General features: G+C 50.7%; 1 protein-coding gene across 14 annotated transcripts in view; it reads left to right on the forward strand.

Moving 5' to 3' along the window:
• Positions 1-16,810, forward strand: part of ARAP1 (ArfGAP with RhoGAP domain, ankyrin repeat and PH domain 1) — a 135,669-nt gene that overhangs the window by 93,927 nt on the left and 24,932 nt on the right. For all 14 annotated transcript variants that reach the window (XR_009557523.1, XM_060273980.1, XM_060273982.1 and 11 more), the window contains 8 exons: positions 1,071-1,245; positions 5,160-5,294; positions 7,925-8,060; positions 9,203-9,305; positions 10,934-11,129; positions 13,113-13,158; positions 13,925-14,088; positions 15,495-15,707. Coding sequence is in view for 13 of the 14 variants with exons in the window: in XM_060273980.1 (XP_060129963.1) it covers positions 1,071-1,245; positions 5,160-5,294; positions 7,925-8,060; positions 9,203-9,305; positions 10,934-11,129; positions 13,113-13,158; positions 13,925-14,088; positions 15,495-15,707 (1,168 nt within the window). In the remaining variant the exon portion in view is untranslated. The remainder of the gene's footprint in view (positions 1-1,070; positions 1,246-5,159; positions 5,295-7,924; positions 8,061-9,202; positions 9,306-10,933; positions 11,130-13,112; positions 13,159-13,924; positions 14,089-15,494; positions 15,708-16,810) is intronic.

The following is a 16,810-nucleotide window of genomic DNA, read 5'->3' on the forward strand; positions in this document are numbered from 1 at the left end:
GAAACCAAAGCGTTCCAAAACCAAGGCGTGCTTTCCAATAGAAAGTAATGCAAGACGGATTGATCCGTTCCAGACTTCTAAAAACAACCCCTAAAGCAGCAATTTAACATGGATTTTACTATCTAACGAGACCGTCGACCCATAAAATGAAAGCAATAATCAATGTACTGCAGTCACACAACCAGTCAACCAGTAGCTGAACTGGGTTCCACACAGCCACAAAAACGAAACAAAAAGAGAGCCGCAAAAACAAAAACGCAAAATAAATAGCAAAAGCAGACAGACTTCAGTGTAACACTCAAATCGGAAGCGGAACACTAAAAAAGGAGCTCGTTCGGCTTCCAAAAAAAGTTCGCAAACCGGAACACTTACTTCCGGGTTTGCAGTGTTTGGGTTCCAAGTTGTTTGAGAACCAAAGCGTCTGAGAACCAAGGTGCCACTGTAAATCAATGCAAATATAAATGAGCCTGGGAAGGAGGCAGGCCCCCTGCCCTCAGCTGGTGGGGCGGAAGAGTCGCCCTTCACTTTTAAAAAATGCGAGCTTGGGAGCAGTCCAGAGCTGGCGCAGCCAAGACGCGTTCCATGCACTGTTTTTGCAACTCGCGTGTTGTTTCCCCATGCAAAGTTGGGGGCAGGGAGGCCCATGACCCTCCCCGCTCCCTTCCCCCTCCCACCTGCGCTCCGGCAGAGCCAAGTAAGTGGGATCTGACCTTGCCGGATCAGATTGCAGCACTTTCTCCCTCCCTCTCCCTCCCTCCCGGGGCTTCTCTGTTTCTCATTTGCAGCAAAGTCTAGTCCCCACCCTCCTGGCCGGGGACTCTGGAATGCCACCCGTGGGTTGCCTTGCCTCCTTCCTCCTGATAAAAGGCCCTTGCCTTCTCTCCGGCTGAAAACTTCCTTTGTGCAGCCAGGTCCCCTTTGCCGCTGCCTCCCTCGGCTTGGAGGATGGCTTGATGGCATCTGCCTGGGCAGAGGTTCGGATGTCCCCCTCGGCTCCTTCCCTTCCTCCTCTCTCCTCGCTCTCGGGTGCCCCTAACTCTCTCCCTTTGTTGACCCCCCCCCCCCAACAGGCTCTGTGCGCAGCCGTGACCACCAGTGACCTGGCGGAGACGCTCTCCCTCTTGTTCTGCGGTGCCGAAGTCAACTGCTACACGGGGGACCCCGACTACCCGTCGCCCATCGCCTTAGCGGAGCAGGCCGGCCAGAGGTTGCAGGTGGAGTTTCTGCTGCACAACAAGACCTCCGGTGAGGAGGGGGGGAAGGGGCAGAGGAATTTGGCCAGAGGGGCTGGAGCGGAGGGTGCCTGAAAAATCGGCATGCGGGTGTTGCAAGCCGAACAGCGAGTGCCTGAGGAAAGGAGGCAGAAGGAAGCAAGGGCGCTGTGTCGTCTCGGTTTTCTGGGCTGCATCCTGGCTCCCGTACCTATTTCCCTCCCCGGTTCATTTGGAAGCGCCACCCCTCAGATGTGGGGTGCAAGCAGCAGGTGTCGGCTGCTTCCGTATGCCATATGCCAGGTCAGACTCTAGCCTAGGATGGTCTGCTCTGACTGGCAGCAGCTCTTGGGGCATTGCAAGGGGGTTGGACTGGAGGACCTTTTGGGTGCCCTCCGACTTTATATTTCTCTGACTCTGTAGCTCTGCAGAGGTCTGTCTCCAGCTTTTCGAAGAAGTGAAGCTGGAAAGCAGGGAGGATGTTGACCAGGAAGGACAATCGTTTGGGGTTGGGGCACCCAGTTGAACCTGTAAAGGGTCTAGACCAGCGGTTGCTAAACTTTATCCAGCCACCGCCTCCTTGGGTGCATCATCCCCAGTGACTGCCACCCGACCTTATCAAAAAAACATTATTCAGAATAGCAGTTTGCACCACCCCCTAAGGAAGACAAGAACAAAATAACGTCAAGACTAGTAACAGTGAATTGCACATTTATTTTTGCTTGGGGAACCACAGTATCCGAGCAGGAGACTTCGGACCAGCAGTTCAGCTCTGCACATCGGAATTGGGAAGGAGGGGCATAGATACTGGGTGTGATGTTCCGGCATATCTTCCATCTATGGTCCCTGCTGCCCCCCCCCCCCACGGAAGAACAAGGCAGGAGAGCTTTATCTGCAGAGAGGATACTCTCCTGCGTTTTTTGGGGAAATGAATCGTTCTCCCCTTTTTTTGGAAGCTGAAAACAGACCTGAAATGGGTTGGAGACAAAATAATAATAATAATAATAATAATAATAATAATAATAATAATTATCATTTATACCCCGCCCATCTGGCTGGGTTTCCCCAGCCACTCTGGGCGGTTTCCAACCAAATATTAAACACAGTACAGCATCAAACATTAAAAACTTCCCTAAACAGGGCCGCCTTCAGCTGTCTTCTGAAAGTAGAATAGTTACTTATTGCCTTGACATCTGATGGGAGGGCGTTCCACAGGGCGGGTGCCACTACCGAGAAGGCCCTCTGCCTGGTTCCCTGCAACTTGGCTTCTCGCAACGAGGGAACCGCCAGAAGGCCCTCAGTGCTGGACCTCAGTGTCCGGGCTGAATGGTGGGGGTGGAGACGCTCCTTCAGGTCTACTGGACCGAGGCCATTTAGGGCTTTCAAGGTCAGCACCAACACTTTGAATTGAGCTCGGAAACGTACTGGGAGCCAATGTAGATCTTTCAAGACTGGTGTTATGTGGTCCTGGCGGCTGCTCCCAGTCACTAGTCTAGCTGCCGCATTCTGGATTAATTGCAGTTTCTGGGTCACCTTCAAAGGTAGCCCCACATAGAGCGCATTGCAGTAGTCCAAGCGGGAGATAACCAGAGCATGCACCACTCTGGTGAGACAGTCTGCGGGCAGGTAGGGTCTCAGCCTGCGTACCAGATGGAGCTGATAGACAGCTGCCCTGGACACAGAATTGACCTGCGCCTCCATGGACAGCTGTGAGTCCAAAATGACTCCCAGGCTGCACACCTGGTCCTTCAGGGGCACAGTTACCCCATTCAAGACCAGGGAATCCCCCACACCTGCCCGCCTCCTGTCCCCCCCAAACAGTACTTCTGTCTTGTCAGGATTCAACTTCAATCCATTAGCCGCCACTCCATAAAGCGGAATACTTCAGATTTTGCTGGAAAAAACACCCACCAGCAGGAATCAAAGGTGGCTTCTGGTTCAGAAGCATCGCTGCCTCCCAATTTGTGAAGGCAGAGCATAGCCCTTTTGGCTAGTAGCCCCCCCCCCCCCGAGGCTACTCTATGAATGTGTCTTGTCCTTTTTTAAACCCATCCAGATTGGAGGCCATCTCTGCCTCCTGTGGCAGGGAGTTCCACAGTTTAACCACCTGCTGCGTGAATAAGTCCTTCCATTTCTCTGCCCTAAATCTTCCAACATCCAGCTTTATGGGATGCCCGCAAGTTCTAGTGTTACGAGAGAGGGACCAAAACATTTTCTCTATGGTACGCATCACATAACTTTCTCTCAAATTGCTTCCTCCTCACCTTTTCCCTAACCTGAAAAGTCGCAGACGCTGCAACCTTTCCTCGTAGGGAAAGTTGGTCCACCCCTCTTGATAGTTTCGGGGTCATAGAATCATAGAACTGTAGAGTTGGAAGGGACCTCTAGAGACATCTAGTCCAGCCCCTGGCAATGCAGGAAGCACCCCTGTTCCGAACCTTAACCAGCTCTGCAATATTGTAAAAAACGGGGGGTCTTTTCTGGGAAGCAGAGAATAAGCTTCGCTGGGAATCCAGGCTGGGCAGGGCTTGGAACAAAAGCCCCTCCGCCCCACGGCCAGGAGGACAAAAAAACCAAGCCCAAATTTCTAGCTTCCCGGCCGTAAGTTCTTCTTTCGCCACCTAGCCGGAACGATGCTTCACTGACTCACTGCTTTTGGCAAGGTCAGCAGAGCCCTGCGCTGACCCTCCCCCCCTCCCCTTCTGCCTCTGCCAAATTTCTCCCCACACCCTTTTCGGTTTTTGGAAAGCGCACAGAGCGGATTACTGGCTGGAAGGGCCAAAAGCCTTGTCTCTTAAGATGGATGAGCTGGTGACTGAGCGGCTTAAAAACAATAGGCGGGTGGGCTGGAAAAACAGACAGGCTGGCTGAGTGTGGGTTGCAAAGCTTTGATGGGTCTTTTCCCCACATCTGGTTTGCATCGACTCTCTGGCCCCCACACCCCTTGGCTGTTTGGCTTGGCGGCTTGGGCCCCTGAAGCATTCAAAAGCAGGAGCAGCCGAGTGGGGGGAACAGGAGGTGTCCTGCGCTCTTTGTCTTTTTAACAGGAAGGGAGGAAAGTAAGGCAGATCACAGAATCGTAGAGTTGGAAGGGACCCCAAGGGTCATCTAGTCCAACCCCCTGCAAGGCAGGAATCTCAGCTCAAGCATCCCTGGCAGATGGCCGCCAGATCTCTGCGTAGAAACCTCCAAGGAAGGAGAGCCCGCAACTTCCCGAGGGAGTCTGTTGCACTGTCAAACAGCTCTTACCGTCAGAAAGTTCTTCCTGATGTTGAGTCGGAATCTCTTTTCTTGCAGCTTGAAGCCATGGGTTCGAGTCCTACCCTCCAGAGCAGGAGAAAACAAGCTTGCTCTCTCCCCCATGGGGCAGCCTTTGAGATATTTGAAGGTGGCTCTCCTCTCTCCTCTCAGTCTCCTCTTTTCCAGGCTAAACATACCCAGCTCCTTCAACCGCTCCTCATCAGGCTTGGTTTCCAGACCCTGGATCATTTTGGTTGCCCTCCTCTGCACGCTTCCCAGCTTGCCTGATGGTAGGGGTGATAGAGGGACATGAATGGTGCTGTCATCATAGAATCATAGAGTTGGAAGGGACCCCGAGGGTCATCTAGTCCAACCCCCGAAACACAGAGATCGCAGATTAATAATCTGTGATGGATGGCCATCCAACCTCTGCTTAAAAACCTCCAAGGAAGGAGAGCCTACCACCTCCCGAGGGAGTCCACTGTTGAATGGCTCTTGCCGTCCGAAAGTTCTTCCTAACGTTTTGCTGCAATCTCTCTTGTCATCATTTGAGTTCCTAAATTCAGGTCCTGATCTCTGGAGCAGCTGGAGGCAGGCTTCCTCCATCTTCCTTCGGAGATGTGCCTCCATCTCCTCTTCTCCGGGCCAAAGCTCCCTGCCCTGTGACTCCAGCCTGCCACTCACCCTGTTTCTCTCTTGCCTTGGCAGAGACCCCTCAGCTGGACATGGGCACCAACATAGAGAAGCACTACTCCATCTTCCTGCCTTCTGTCGCTCACAACGGCTTCCTCTTCAAGGCACCCTCCATGGCCAAGCTGGTCCACGAACGGAAATCCCGGGAAGGTGAGGCAAGGCGGGGGTGTGTGTGTGTGAGGGGCCGGAGGGAGGCTGCTTTGGACCACCGAGGCAGGTTTCTTAGGGTGGTGCAGGTGGCCGGCGGGACAGCCATCAACTCTCCTTCCCTCCCTGCACTGCCGCCTGCTTGAAAACGCAACCCTGAAACATGGAGCAGAGATCTAAATCACTGACTTCGCTCTCTCATGGACCCCCCCAAGATTGGCTGTGCTTTGGGGGGGGAGTGTGCAGAGCTTTTATATTACTACCCTTTTGCAGTGCCGGATTTACGTATAAGCTAAACAAGCTCTAGCTTAGAAAGAAGATTCCGCCTAAACATTAGGAAGAACTTCCTGACAGTAAGAGCTGTTCGGCAGTGGAATTTGCTGCCAAGGAGTGTGGTGGAGTCTCCTCCTTTGGAGGTCTTTAAGCAGAGGCTTGACAGGCATATGTCAAGAATGCTTTGGTGGTGTTTCCTGCTTGGCAGGGGGTTGGACGGGATGGCCCTTGTGGTCTCTTCCAACTCTAAGATTCTATGATTCTAGGCCCCCCCCCCTCTTGGGGCTCCCTCAAAAATTTAAAGGAAAAAACACAAACTGGATGTACATTTCCAAAATATAAGATAAACAACAAATAAAATAAAACCTACATACAGCAACCGTGTTTTGTGTTGTGTAGGCTCCTATGATGTAAGTCATGGGCCCCGCCTTCTCTCTAAATTATCACCGGTTTGCTCCTTTCTATATATAGGGTGCCTACATTCTGCATGGACTGCTTGCATGGCAACATGTGCAAATGGCTTGAGATACCCATTAGGTGCATAAATGACCATATAGCATATATTCAACAACAAAAAGCAGCGACCATTTGGACATACAAAAGCAGTGACAGCTGGACATATAAAGGGCCCCATTACCTCCAGTAGCTTAGGGCCTCATCAAACCTAAATTCGACCCTGCCTTTTTGAGCAAGTTGCTAGACCTTGTGGTTCCTGCAGCGTTTCCGAAAGCGCAGGGGGGCGGGCTGCTGATAAGCCGCCGAAATCTCACAAGACGGGATGGCAGCTTAAGAGATAAGGGTCGAGCGTTAGTCGAGTGGACCCGCCGGAAAATAATAATGGCTGTGACCGACTTAGGTCCATTGATTTTGCTGTGTTTACTCGTTGGGATCTAAAGGCAGCGCACATGTCCTGGCACCTCCGTAGCAGAAAAGGGACCGTTCCTTGCATTGCTTCAAAGTGTGTTCCAGTGATGGGTCTTTAATAATAATAATAATAATAATAATAATAATAATAATAATAATAAATTATCCAGCTCCTGCCAACCTAGCAGTTCGAAAGCATGTCAAAGTGCAAGTAGATAAATAGGAACTGCTACAGCGGGAAGGTAAACGGCGTTTCCATGCGCTGCTCTGGTTTGCCAGAAGCGGCTTTGTCATGCTGGCCACATGGCCTGGAAGCTATATGCTGACTCCCTCAGCCAATAAAGCGAGATGAGCGCCGCAACCCCAGAGTCAGTCATGACTGGACCTAATGGTCAGGGGTCCCTTTACCTTTACCTTTACCCCACCCATCTGGCTGGGTTTCCCCAGCCACTCTGGGCGGCTTCCAACAGAAAAATAAAATACAGTCATCTATTAAACATTAATAGCCTCCCTGAACAGGGCTGCCTTCAGATGTCTTCTAAAAGTCTGGTATTTGTTTTTCTCTTTGACATCTTGTGGGAGGGTGTTCCACAGGGCAGGTGCCACTACCGAGAAGGCCCTCTGCCTGGTTCCCTGCAACTTGGCTTCTCGCAGTGGGGGAACTGCCAGAAGGCCCTTGGTGCTGGACCTCAATGTTTGGGCAGAACGATGGGGGTGGAGACGCTCCTTCAGGTATACTGGACCGAGGCCGTTTAGGGCTTTAAAGGTCAGCACCAACACTTTGAACTGTGCTCGGAAACGTACTGGGAGCCAGTGTAGATCTCTCAGGACCAGTGTTATGTGGTCTCAGCGGCCGCTCCCAGTCACCAGTCTAGCTGCCACATTCTGGATTAGTTGTAGTTTCCGGGTCACCTTCAAAGGTAGCCCCACATAGAGTGCATTGCAGTAGTCCAAGCGAGAGATAGCTAGAGCAGGCATCCCCAAACTGCGGCCCTCCAGATATTTTGGCCTACAACTCCCATGATCCCTAGCTCAGTGTTTCTCAACCTTTTTTGGGCAAAGGCACACTTGTTTCATGAAAAAAATCACGAGGCACACCACCATTAGAAAATGTTTAAAAAATTAACTCTGTGCCTATATTGACTATATATAAAGTAATTCTCCCACGGCACACCAGGCAACATCTCGCGGCACACTAGTGTGCCGTGGAACAGTGGTTGAGAAACACTGCCCTAGCTAACAGGACCAGTGGTCGGGGAAGATGGGAATTGTAGTCCAAAACATCTGGAGGGCCGAAGTTTGGGGGTGCCTGAGCTAGAGCATGCACCACTCTGGCGAGACAGACTGCAGGCAGGGAGGGTCTCAGCCTGCGTACCAGAAGGAGCTGATAGACAGCTTGTTCTCTCCCTGCATCTTGTTCTCTCCCTGCATCAACTGAGCTGTGCCTCTCCCTCTCCCAGCTTTTTTGGCTAATGCTTGACCCCTTCCCCACTTAGAATTCAGCCGCCGCTGGTGTCGCCTCCATGAGGGCGTCTTCAGCTACTACGACAACAACACCAGCACTGTGCCCAATGGGGAGATCCGGATGCAGGAGGTGGCCTGCCTGGTGAATAACCCCCCGGAGGCCCACGGGTGAGTGAGGCTGCCCCCTTTGTGCACGGGGGGGGGGAGAGGGGGGGACCCCCAGTGTGGGATGCTTGGTTTATCACCCTAATGAGAAAGTGGGGTCCTGAGTAATGGAACTGACCGTAATCATTAATATTATTAGCATTATAATCATCCGCTTTATTTATGCCCCGCCTTCCACCAATCCTCCTGGCTTCCACCAAGCGACACAGATAAAATGCGAAAGGTCAAAAGCATATAAGGATCGTAGCTAAGAAGCAATTAAACCAGAATGGAACAGAATCCATATAAAAATGATCCCTTGAAATGCAGGAAGTAAAACGACACCAATATATATATATATATATATATATATATATATATATATATATATATATATATATATATATACACACACACACACACACACACACACACACACACACACACACACACAGTGGTACCTTGGTTTAAGTACACAATTGTCTGTACTTAACCTGAAGCGAACTCTCCCATTGAAAGTAATGGAAAGTGGATTAATCCGTTCCAGACGGGTCCGTGGAGTACTTAAACTGAAAGTACTCAAACCGAAGCGTACTTAAAGTTAGGTATGACTGTAAAAACGCTTGGCAAACTATGTCACACGCATCAAATGTGGGCTGGATCCTTCTCCAATTATGTGGAGGGGATCTGTCCTGGTTAATTTTCAGAATTGGCTGGGGGCAAAAAAAAAGTCAGGGCATCGGCCCATATTACTCAGTGGTCGCCTAAAGCCAGAATCCTCTTCTCACAGTGGCCGACTAGGTGCCTATTGTGTGAAGCCTGCAACCAGGATCCGAACCCTCTGTTGGTTTCCAGCAACTGGGACCCAGAAGCATTGTTGCTCCCGACCGTGGAGTAGCCACCGCTATCCCTCTCCTCCTGCAAGAATTTGTCCAGTCCTCTTTCAAAGCCGTCTAGGTTTGGTGGCCACCCCTGCCCCCTGTGGCAGGGAGTTCCGCAGTTTAACTCTGTGCTGCGTGAAGACAGAAAATTTCTCTGTCCCGAATCTTCCCCACGTTCAGCTTCCTCGTATGCCGCCCAGTTTTAGTGTTTTGAGAGAGGGAGAAGGACTTTCCCCAATCCGCACCCTCCTCTCCCTGACGTCTCCTCCCTGTCTTTTGCCGTAGGTTCGCCAGCACTTTCGAGGTCTATATAGAAGCGGAGAGGCTCTACCTCTTTGGGCTGGACTGTCCCGAAGCCATCCGGGAGTGGGTCAAGTGCATTGGAAAGGTGAGAGCGCCCGGCAGGTACTTCTCCAGCTCTGGGAAACTCGAAGTGTGCATGCACACGAAAGCTCATACCAAAATATAAACTTAGTTGGTCTTTAAGGTGCTACTGAAGGAATTTTTTTATTTTGCCAAAACCAAGGCACGCTTTCCCATAGAGAACGAATTAATCCGTTCCAGACTTCTAAAATTTTGTTGTTGTTTAGTCGTTTAGTCGTGTCCGACTCTTCGTGACCCCATGGACCAGAGCACGCCAGGCACTCCTGTCTTCCACTGCCTCCCGCAGTTTGGTCAAACTCATGTTCGTAGCTTCAAGAACACTGTCCAACCATCTCGTCCTCTGTCGTCCCCTTCTCCTTGTGCCCTCAATCTTTCCCAACATCAGGGTCTTCTCTTCTCATGAGGTAGCCAAAGTATTGGAGCCTCAGCTTCAGGATCTGTCCTTCCAGTGAGCACCCAGGGTTGATTTCCTTCAGAATGGATAGGTTTGATCTTCTTGCAGTCCATGGGACTCTCAAGAGTCTCCTCCAGCACCATAATTCAAAAGCATCAATTCTTCGGCGATCAGCCTTCTTTATGGTCCAGCTCTCACTTCCATACATCACTACTGGGAAAACCATAGCTTTAACTATACGGACCTTTGTAGGCAAGGTGATGTCTCTGCTTTTTAAGATGCTCTCTAGGTCTGTCATTGCTTTTCTCCCAAAAAGTATTCTTTTTGAAACAGCAGTGTGTAATAGGGGAAAATAAATCAGAAGTGGAAGTTGGGGGAAGCCCAGGAGGGGTGGGAAGAGCAGTAATCAATGTACTGCAGTCACACCACCAATCAATCAATAGCTGAACTGAGTTCCACACAGTCACAAAAACAAAACAAAAAGAGTCACAAAAACGTAAAATAAATAGCAAAAACAAGACCTCAGCGTAACACTCCAAATGGAAGTGTGGCACTCAAATCGGAAGCGTATCTAACGAGACCATTGATCCATAAAATGAAAGCAATAATCAATGTTCTGTACTATAAAATAAATAAGACAGTATTGTAGATGATAAAAGTTAAAATTATTGTTTTTTCTTACTGGTGCTGATGATAGTCATTGTTTGGATGGGCGGCTTTTATCCATTTCTGCAGTCGCACGATCAATCAATCAATCAATCAATCAGTAGCTGAACTGGGTTCCACACAGTCACAGAAACAATTTATCCGAAAAAGCCTCAAAAGCAAATACGCAAAATAAAGAGCAAAAACAAAAGCTTAATCTGTTCCGGAAGTCGGTTTGACTTCCGAAATGTTTGAAAACCAAGGCGCAGCTTCTGATTGCTGCAGGCACCCCGGAAACAATAGTCAACAGCCACATTGGACATTCGGCTTCCGGAAAACGTTTGAAAACCGGAACGCTTACTTCTGGGTTTTTGGCATTTGAGTACCAAGGTGTTTGAGAACCAAGGCATTTGGAAAGTGGACTTCCCAGCCCGCTTCCATGATATTTCTCTTCCCTTATCATTAATTCTCACCCCACCCCCTTCATTTCTCACTGGTTGCACGTCGTCCAATTCCTGCTTCATTTAACTATCACCTGTTCCCAAAATGTGGAGTTCCTTTTCACTTTGCCTGCTCGTTGCGTTTCCTTCCAGTCCTTCGTCCCCCCGGGTGCCGACGGCTTGCTTTCCCGCGACTTTGAGCGCCTCGGGCGGCTGCAGTACAAGGGCGGCCTGAACCTGGAGCGGGCCAAGGAGGGCTGGTTTGCGCTGGCGCAGGGCACCCTCTATGCCTACCTGGAAGGCAGCGAGAAGGAGGAGGCCGTGCACCTGAGGAAGCTGCAAGAGCTGTGTGAGTACTTGGGGGCTCAGGGGAGGCAGGGGAAATGCCAGGGTGCCAGGCTTTCCCAGGGATCCCAGCAGACTCCCCTCCTCTTGGACAGAACAAATCCTTGAAGCAGTTCTCCATCTCCACCCAGTTGTCCTTTCCCCTAATATACCTCATTGGGTGCACTGAAACAGGAGTTATCTCTGCCCCACATATGCCCCCCGAACTGCTTCAGTGCCAGACCGTTTCCGTCCAGCTGGGGACGCAGGTGGCGCTGTAGGTTAAACCACAGAGCCTAGGGCTTGCCGATCAGAAGGTCGGCGGTTCGAATCCCCACGACAGGGTGAGCTCCCGTTGTTTGGTCCCTGCTCCTGGCAACCTAGCAGTTCAAAAGCACGTCAAAGTGCAAGTAGATAAACAGCGGGAAGGTAAACAGCGTTTCCGTGCGCTGATCTGGTCCACCAGAAGCTGCTTTGTCATGCTGGCCACATGACCTGGAAGCTGTACGCCGGCTCCCTCTGCCAATAACGCGAGATGAGCACCGCAACCCCAGAGTCGGTCACGACTGGACCTAATGGTCAGGGGTCCCTTTACCTTTAAGAATCCAGCTATTCAATGTGGCATCATCTTCACTTTGGAACTCCCTGCCTATTGATATCAGGCAAGTGCCTCCACTGTCCCCTTTTGGGCTGAGAGCAGTTTCCGGTTGGGGTTTCGACTCTGACGCCACATTTAATCTCTTTGCTGTTGTTCTTTTCACTTTTTGAAAGTCTTAAACAATTGTTATTTTTTTCTCATGGGGAGCGGGGGTTATTGGTCCCCCCCCTCCCTCGCCAACCGAAGCTTGTTGACCTGCCAACCCTCTAAACCGGCTTTTCCCTACCCGAGGCCTTCAATATATTTTGGACCACAACTGCCGTCGCCCATTGCGTCTGACCCAGCAGTGCCTCCATCTTCTTACCGCGTCGGGCAGTGTGGTGGCGCTGGGAGTTGTAGTCCAAGACATCTGGCGGGCACCGGGTTGGCAAGAAATGCCTCGAGGGAGGAATGAACTCTTTATTGTCCAAAGCACACTTACATGTTGGGAAAAGGCATGTCATATTATTATTATTATTATTATTATTATTATTATTATTATTATTCCACCCATCTGGCTGGGTTTCCCCTGCCACTCTGAGTGGCTGCCAACAGAATATTAAAAACACAATAAAACATCAAACATTAAAAACTTCTCTAAACAGGGCTGCCTTCAGTTGTCTTCTAGAAGTCAGACAGCTGTTTCTTTCCTTGACATCTGGTGGGAGGGCGTTCCACAGGGAGGGCGCCACCACCGAGAAGGTCCTCTGCCTGGTTCCCTGTAATCTCACTTCTCATAGGGAGGGAGCCGCCAGAAGGCCCTCGGAGCTGGACCTCAGGGTCCGAGCTGAATGATGGGGATGGAGATGCTTCTTCAGGAATACAGGACTGAGGCCATTTAGGGCTTTCAAGGTCATTGAATTGTGCTCGGAAACATCCTGGGAGCCAATGTAGGTCCTTCAGGACCGGTGTTCTATGGTCTTGGCAACCGCTCCCAGTCACCAGTCTAGCTGCCGTCCTACGACTCTTGGCGCGCACCTGGTGAGACAGTTGCCCCAACAGAGACCTCTGCTTGTGCATCTTCCCCACCTGAACTGCAGGCGAACAGGCGAAGGATGGGCCTGTGTGTTATCTGCTCCTGGTCCTCTTGCTTCCATCCTTTCCTGGTCCTGGGAGACAGCAGAGCAGCAGGAGGAAGAGATGTGACAGCTCTTGACTCTCCACCAGCCTGACCTCTCTCTTCACCATCACCTGCCTCTGACTCCTGGCTGTCACAGGTTCCCCCACACCACCGAGCCCCACATCTTCCAAGCCAGTCTCCATGCCCACTTCTCCCGATGCCCACGCCACAGTCTTCTGCCAGTCCCTGACACCACTCAAACCAACGGCAGGTTGCATCCCTAACCCTTAATGTCGGTTTTTGCCTTACAGCCATCCAGGGAGACAATGAAGTTCTCGTGCTGGTGGAGAGGAGAAGGTAAATGGGGTGTTTTTTTGGGGGGGGGAGATGGGATGGAACCTGTGATGGGATAGAAATCGAAAAGCAAGCCTTATATTACCAGATCTTCTATTCCCCCACTCCCCATGTTATAACATTCGTTATAAATTTATTTCGCACCCTCCCCTGCCAATCCAGGCGACTTTCAGAGTACGCCCAAACAGCTGGCGATTCCTTTGCAGTAGAAATTGGAGTTCTTGGAAAAGTCCAGAAATTGCAAGAACTCAGGCCAAAAGAAGGTGGATTTCAAATAAATCTTCACAAGGTTTTATTGATGTGATGTGGAGTTTAAATAGGAATCAATCCCAATATTGAAGGCAAATAAAGGTAAATTCCAGTAAAAATCAGGACAAGGCCCTGTTTCAACTATTCTTCTTCAGCTGGAATATTGAGAAATTTGAAATGAATCTTAGAATAATTCTCCTTATAATAAAAATTCATACAGATCTCTAAACATAAAGTTTTATCATATGTAAAAGACAGAGACTATGTTTAAAGGAACATAACAGGTATATCTGCGAGTAACTAACCTTTGCAGCCTAGCAGAATCTGCCAGGTATTATATGAAATAAAATAGAAATGGTTAAAACACCTGCAGAGATCACGGGGTCCCGTCCGGTGGCGGACTTTGGGCTCTCAAATTTCAGCAGTGGGATTTGGGACATGGTGGGACCACGCCTCTCGCACCACCCTAAAACCCGTTCCCGTGCCTTTCCCACCCGGATTCTGACGTATCTCCCCCCAGGACGCTCTACATCCAAGGCGAGAGGAAACTGGACTTCCTGGGCTGGGTCAACGCCATCCAAAAGGCGGCTGGAAGCTCTGGGGACACCTTGTCCGAACAACAGCTCACAGACACAGACGTCCCCCTCATTGTGGACCGATGCATCGATTACATCACGCAGTGCGGTACGTTGGGTTTGTGTCGGGTCATGAATCCTACTAGGTGACCTTGGGCCACTCACTCTCTCTCAGCCTAACCTACCTCACAGGGTTGTTGTGAGGGTGAAATTGGGGAGAGAACTGTGTGTTCCACTTTGAGCTCCTTGCTGGCCACATGACCCGGAAAGCTGTCTGCGGACAAACGCCAGCTCCCTCGGCCTGAAAGCGAGATGAGCGCCACAACCCCATAGTCGCCTTTGACTGGACTTAACCGCCCAGGGGTCCTTTACTTTTTACCTTTACCTTGATAGGGATGCGGGTGGCGCTGTGGTCTAAACCACTGAACCTATTGGGCTTGCCAATTGGAAGGTCGGCGGTTCAAATCCCCATGACGGAGTGAGCTCCCGCTGCTCTGTCCCAGCTCCTGCCAACCTAGCAGTTTGAAAGCACGCCAGTGCAAGTAGATAAATAGGTACCACTGCGGCAGGAATGTAAACAGTGATTCTGTGCGCTCTGGTTTCCGTCATGGTGTCCTGTTGTGCCAGAAGTGGTTTAGTCCTGCTGGCCACATGACCCGGAAAGCTGTCTGTGGACAAACGTTGGCTCCCTCGGGCCTGAAAGCGAGATGAGCGCCACCACCCCATAGTCACCTTTGACTGGACCTAACCATCCAGGGGTCCTTTACCTTTTACCTTTAGCTTGGAGGAAAAGTGGGACATAAATGCAAATGCGACTCAATAAGAAGGTTACAGGTAGATAGCCGAGGTGGTCTGCCCTAGTCGAAACAAAATTTAAAAATTCCTTCCAGTAGCGCCTTAAAGGTAAAGGGACCTCTGACCATTATGTCCAGTCGCGGACAACTCTGGGGTTGCGGCACTCATCTCGCTTTATTGGCTGAGGGAGCCGGTGTACAGCTTCCAGGTCATGTGGCCAGCATGACTAAGCCGCTTCTGGAGAACCAGAGCAGCACATGGAAACGCCGTTTACCTTCCCGCCGGAGCGGTACCTATTTATCTACTTGCACTTTGAGGTACTTTCGAACTGCAAGGTTCGCAGGAGCTGGGAGTGAGCAACAGGAGCTCACTCCGTTGTGGGGATTCGAACCACTGACCTTCTGATCGGCAAGCCCTAGGCTCAGTGGTTTAACCCACAGCGCCACCTGCGTCCCACCTTAGAGACCTTAGCACCTTAGAGACCAACTAAGTTGGTATGAGCTTTTGTGTGCATGCACATTTCTTCAGATACCTGAAGATACCTGAAGAAGTGGTATCTGAAGAAGTGGTATTTGACAAACTTAGCTGGTCTCTAAGGTGCTACTGGAAGGATTTTTTAAAATTTTGTTTCAATAAGGAGGGTGAATCCCTCCGTCACAGCTCCGGCCCTTCCCAGCCTCTCCCAGAAGCTGAATGTTTCTCGTCCTCTGCTTCCTCCAGGGCTGACCTCGGAAGGGATCTATCGGAAGAGCGGACAGAACTCCAAGACGACAGGCCTCTTGGAGATCCTCCGCAAAGACGCCCGCCGGGTCCGGCTCAAGGAAGGGGAGCACCAGGTGGACGACGTGGCCAACACCCTCAAGAGGTTCTTCCGGGACGTGGAAGACGGGCTCTTCACCAAAGATTCCTCCCCGGCCTGGCTGAAGGCAACAGGTAAAGGTTGGTGCACGGTGGCTTAGTCTCCCAGATTCAACCTTGGCTGGCAGACCTCCGAGGAAGCCGCCTGCCCCTTGAACCTTGTTGACATCAACACGGCAGCAGCAGATGCGCCGCTCCGTTGTTAAACTGCGGAACCTCCTCACACAGGAGACAGTGACGGCCACCAACTTGGGCGGCTTTTACAGCAGACTGGGCACGTCCACGGAGGGGGTGGCTCGGTTGGTTAGAGCGCAGTGCTGATAACGCCAAGGTGGCAGGTTTGAGCCCCGTACGGCACAGCTGCGTCGCAGGGGGGTTGGTCTAGATGACTGTTGAGGGTCCCTTCCAGCTCTACCATTCTATTGATGGCTACTAGCCACAGTGGCTATGTTTCCCTCCCTGAATCTCAGTTGCACAGGAAAGGGCTCTTGTGTTCGAATCCTGCTTGTGGGATTCCCTATGGGATCCCTATGGTGGGCTGGGTGGGATCCAGCAGCATCGTCTTGGAGGTTTTGGGGCCTCCTTTAGACAGCTTTTCCAATAATGTTGGACGACTTCTTCAGCCCCTTCTTGTCATTTCCCCAGTTCCTCCAACGTAGAGCCTCATTGCCTGGGAAATGGTCTTCTTGATGCCCCCCTGACTATGGGTAAAGTTTTTAATGCTCAAAGCACAGAGCACCAGGTCCCTCCTTAAAGAAACACACACCTATTTTTTTGGGGGGGGCATAGTTATTTCTCTGGGAAACAGCTCCGGGTGCTTTCTAAAATCCCAGGATCTTTGAATACGGCACAGACAAATCACTTTTGCGCCACCTGCCGGTTCAGGGGGGGGGGTGTTGTTGTTTTATTGCAACAGGACTGAAAATGTACATTAAAAAATTAATTATACTCCTTTGCCTTCTCAGCTATGGGACACCTGAAACTCAGGTTAGGCTGCCAGGGACCTTCTGGCTAGAACTCACAGTCTGTTTTTAACCCTTTTGCCCTGGTTAATGGTTTTTATTGTCTGGCTTTTATGTTTTATTGCTATAAACCACACACACAAGACGAGCTTGCTAGATCAGATCAATGACCCTTATAGTCCAATATCCTGTTCTCTCAGTGGCTGACCAGATGGA

This window comes from Zootoca vivipara, chromosome 4 (assembly GCF_963506605.1).
Source record: "Zootoca vivipara chromosome 4, rZooViv1.1, whole genome shotgun sequence".
Lineage (NCBI taxonomy): Eukaryota > Metazoa > Chordata > Lepidosauria > Squamata > Lacertidae > Zootoca > Zootoca vivipara.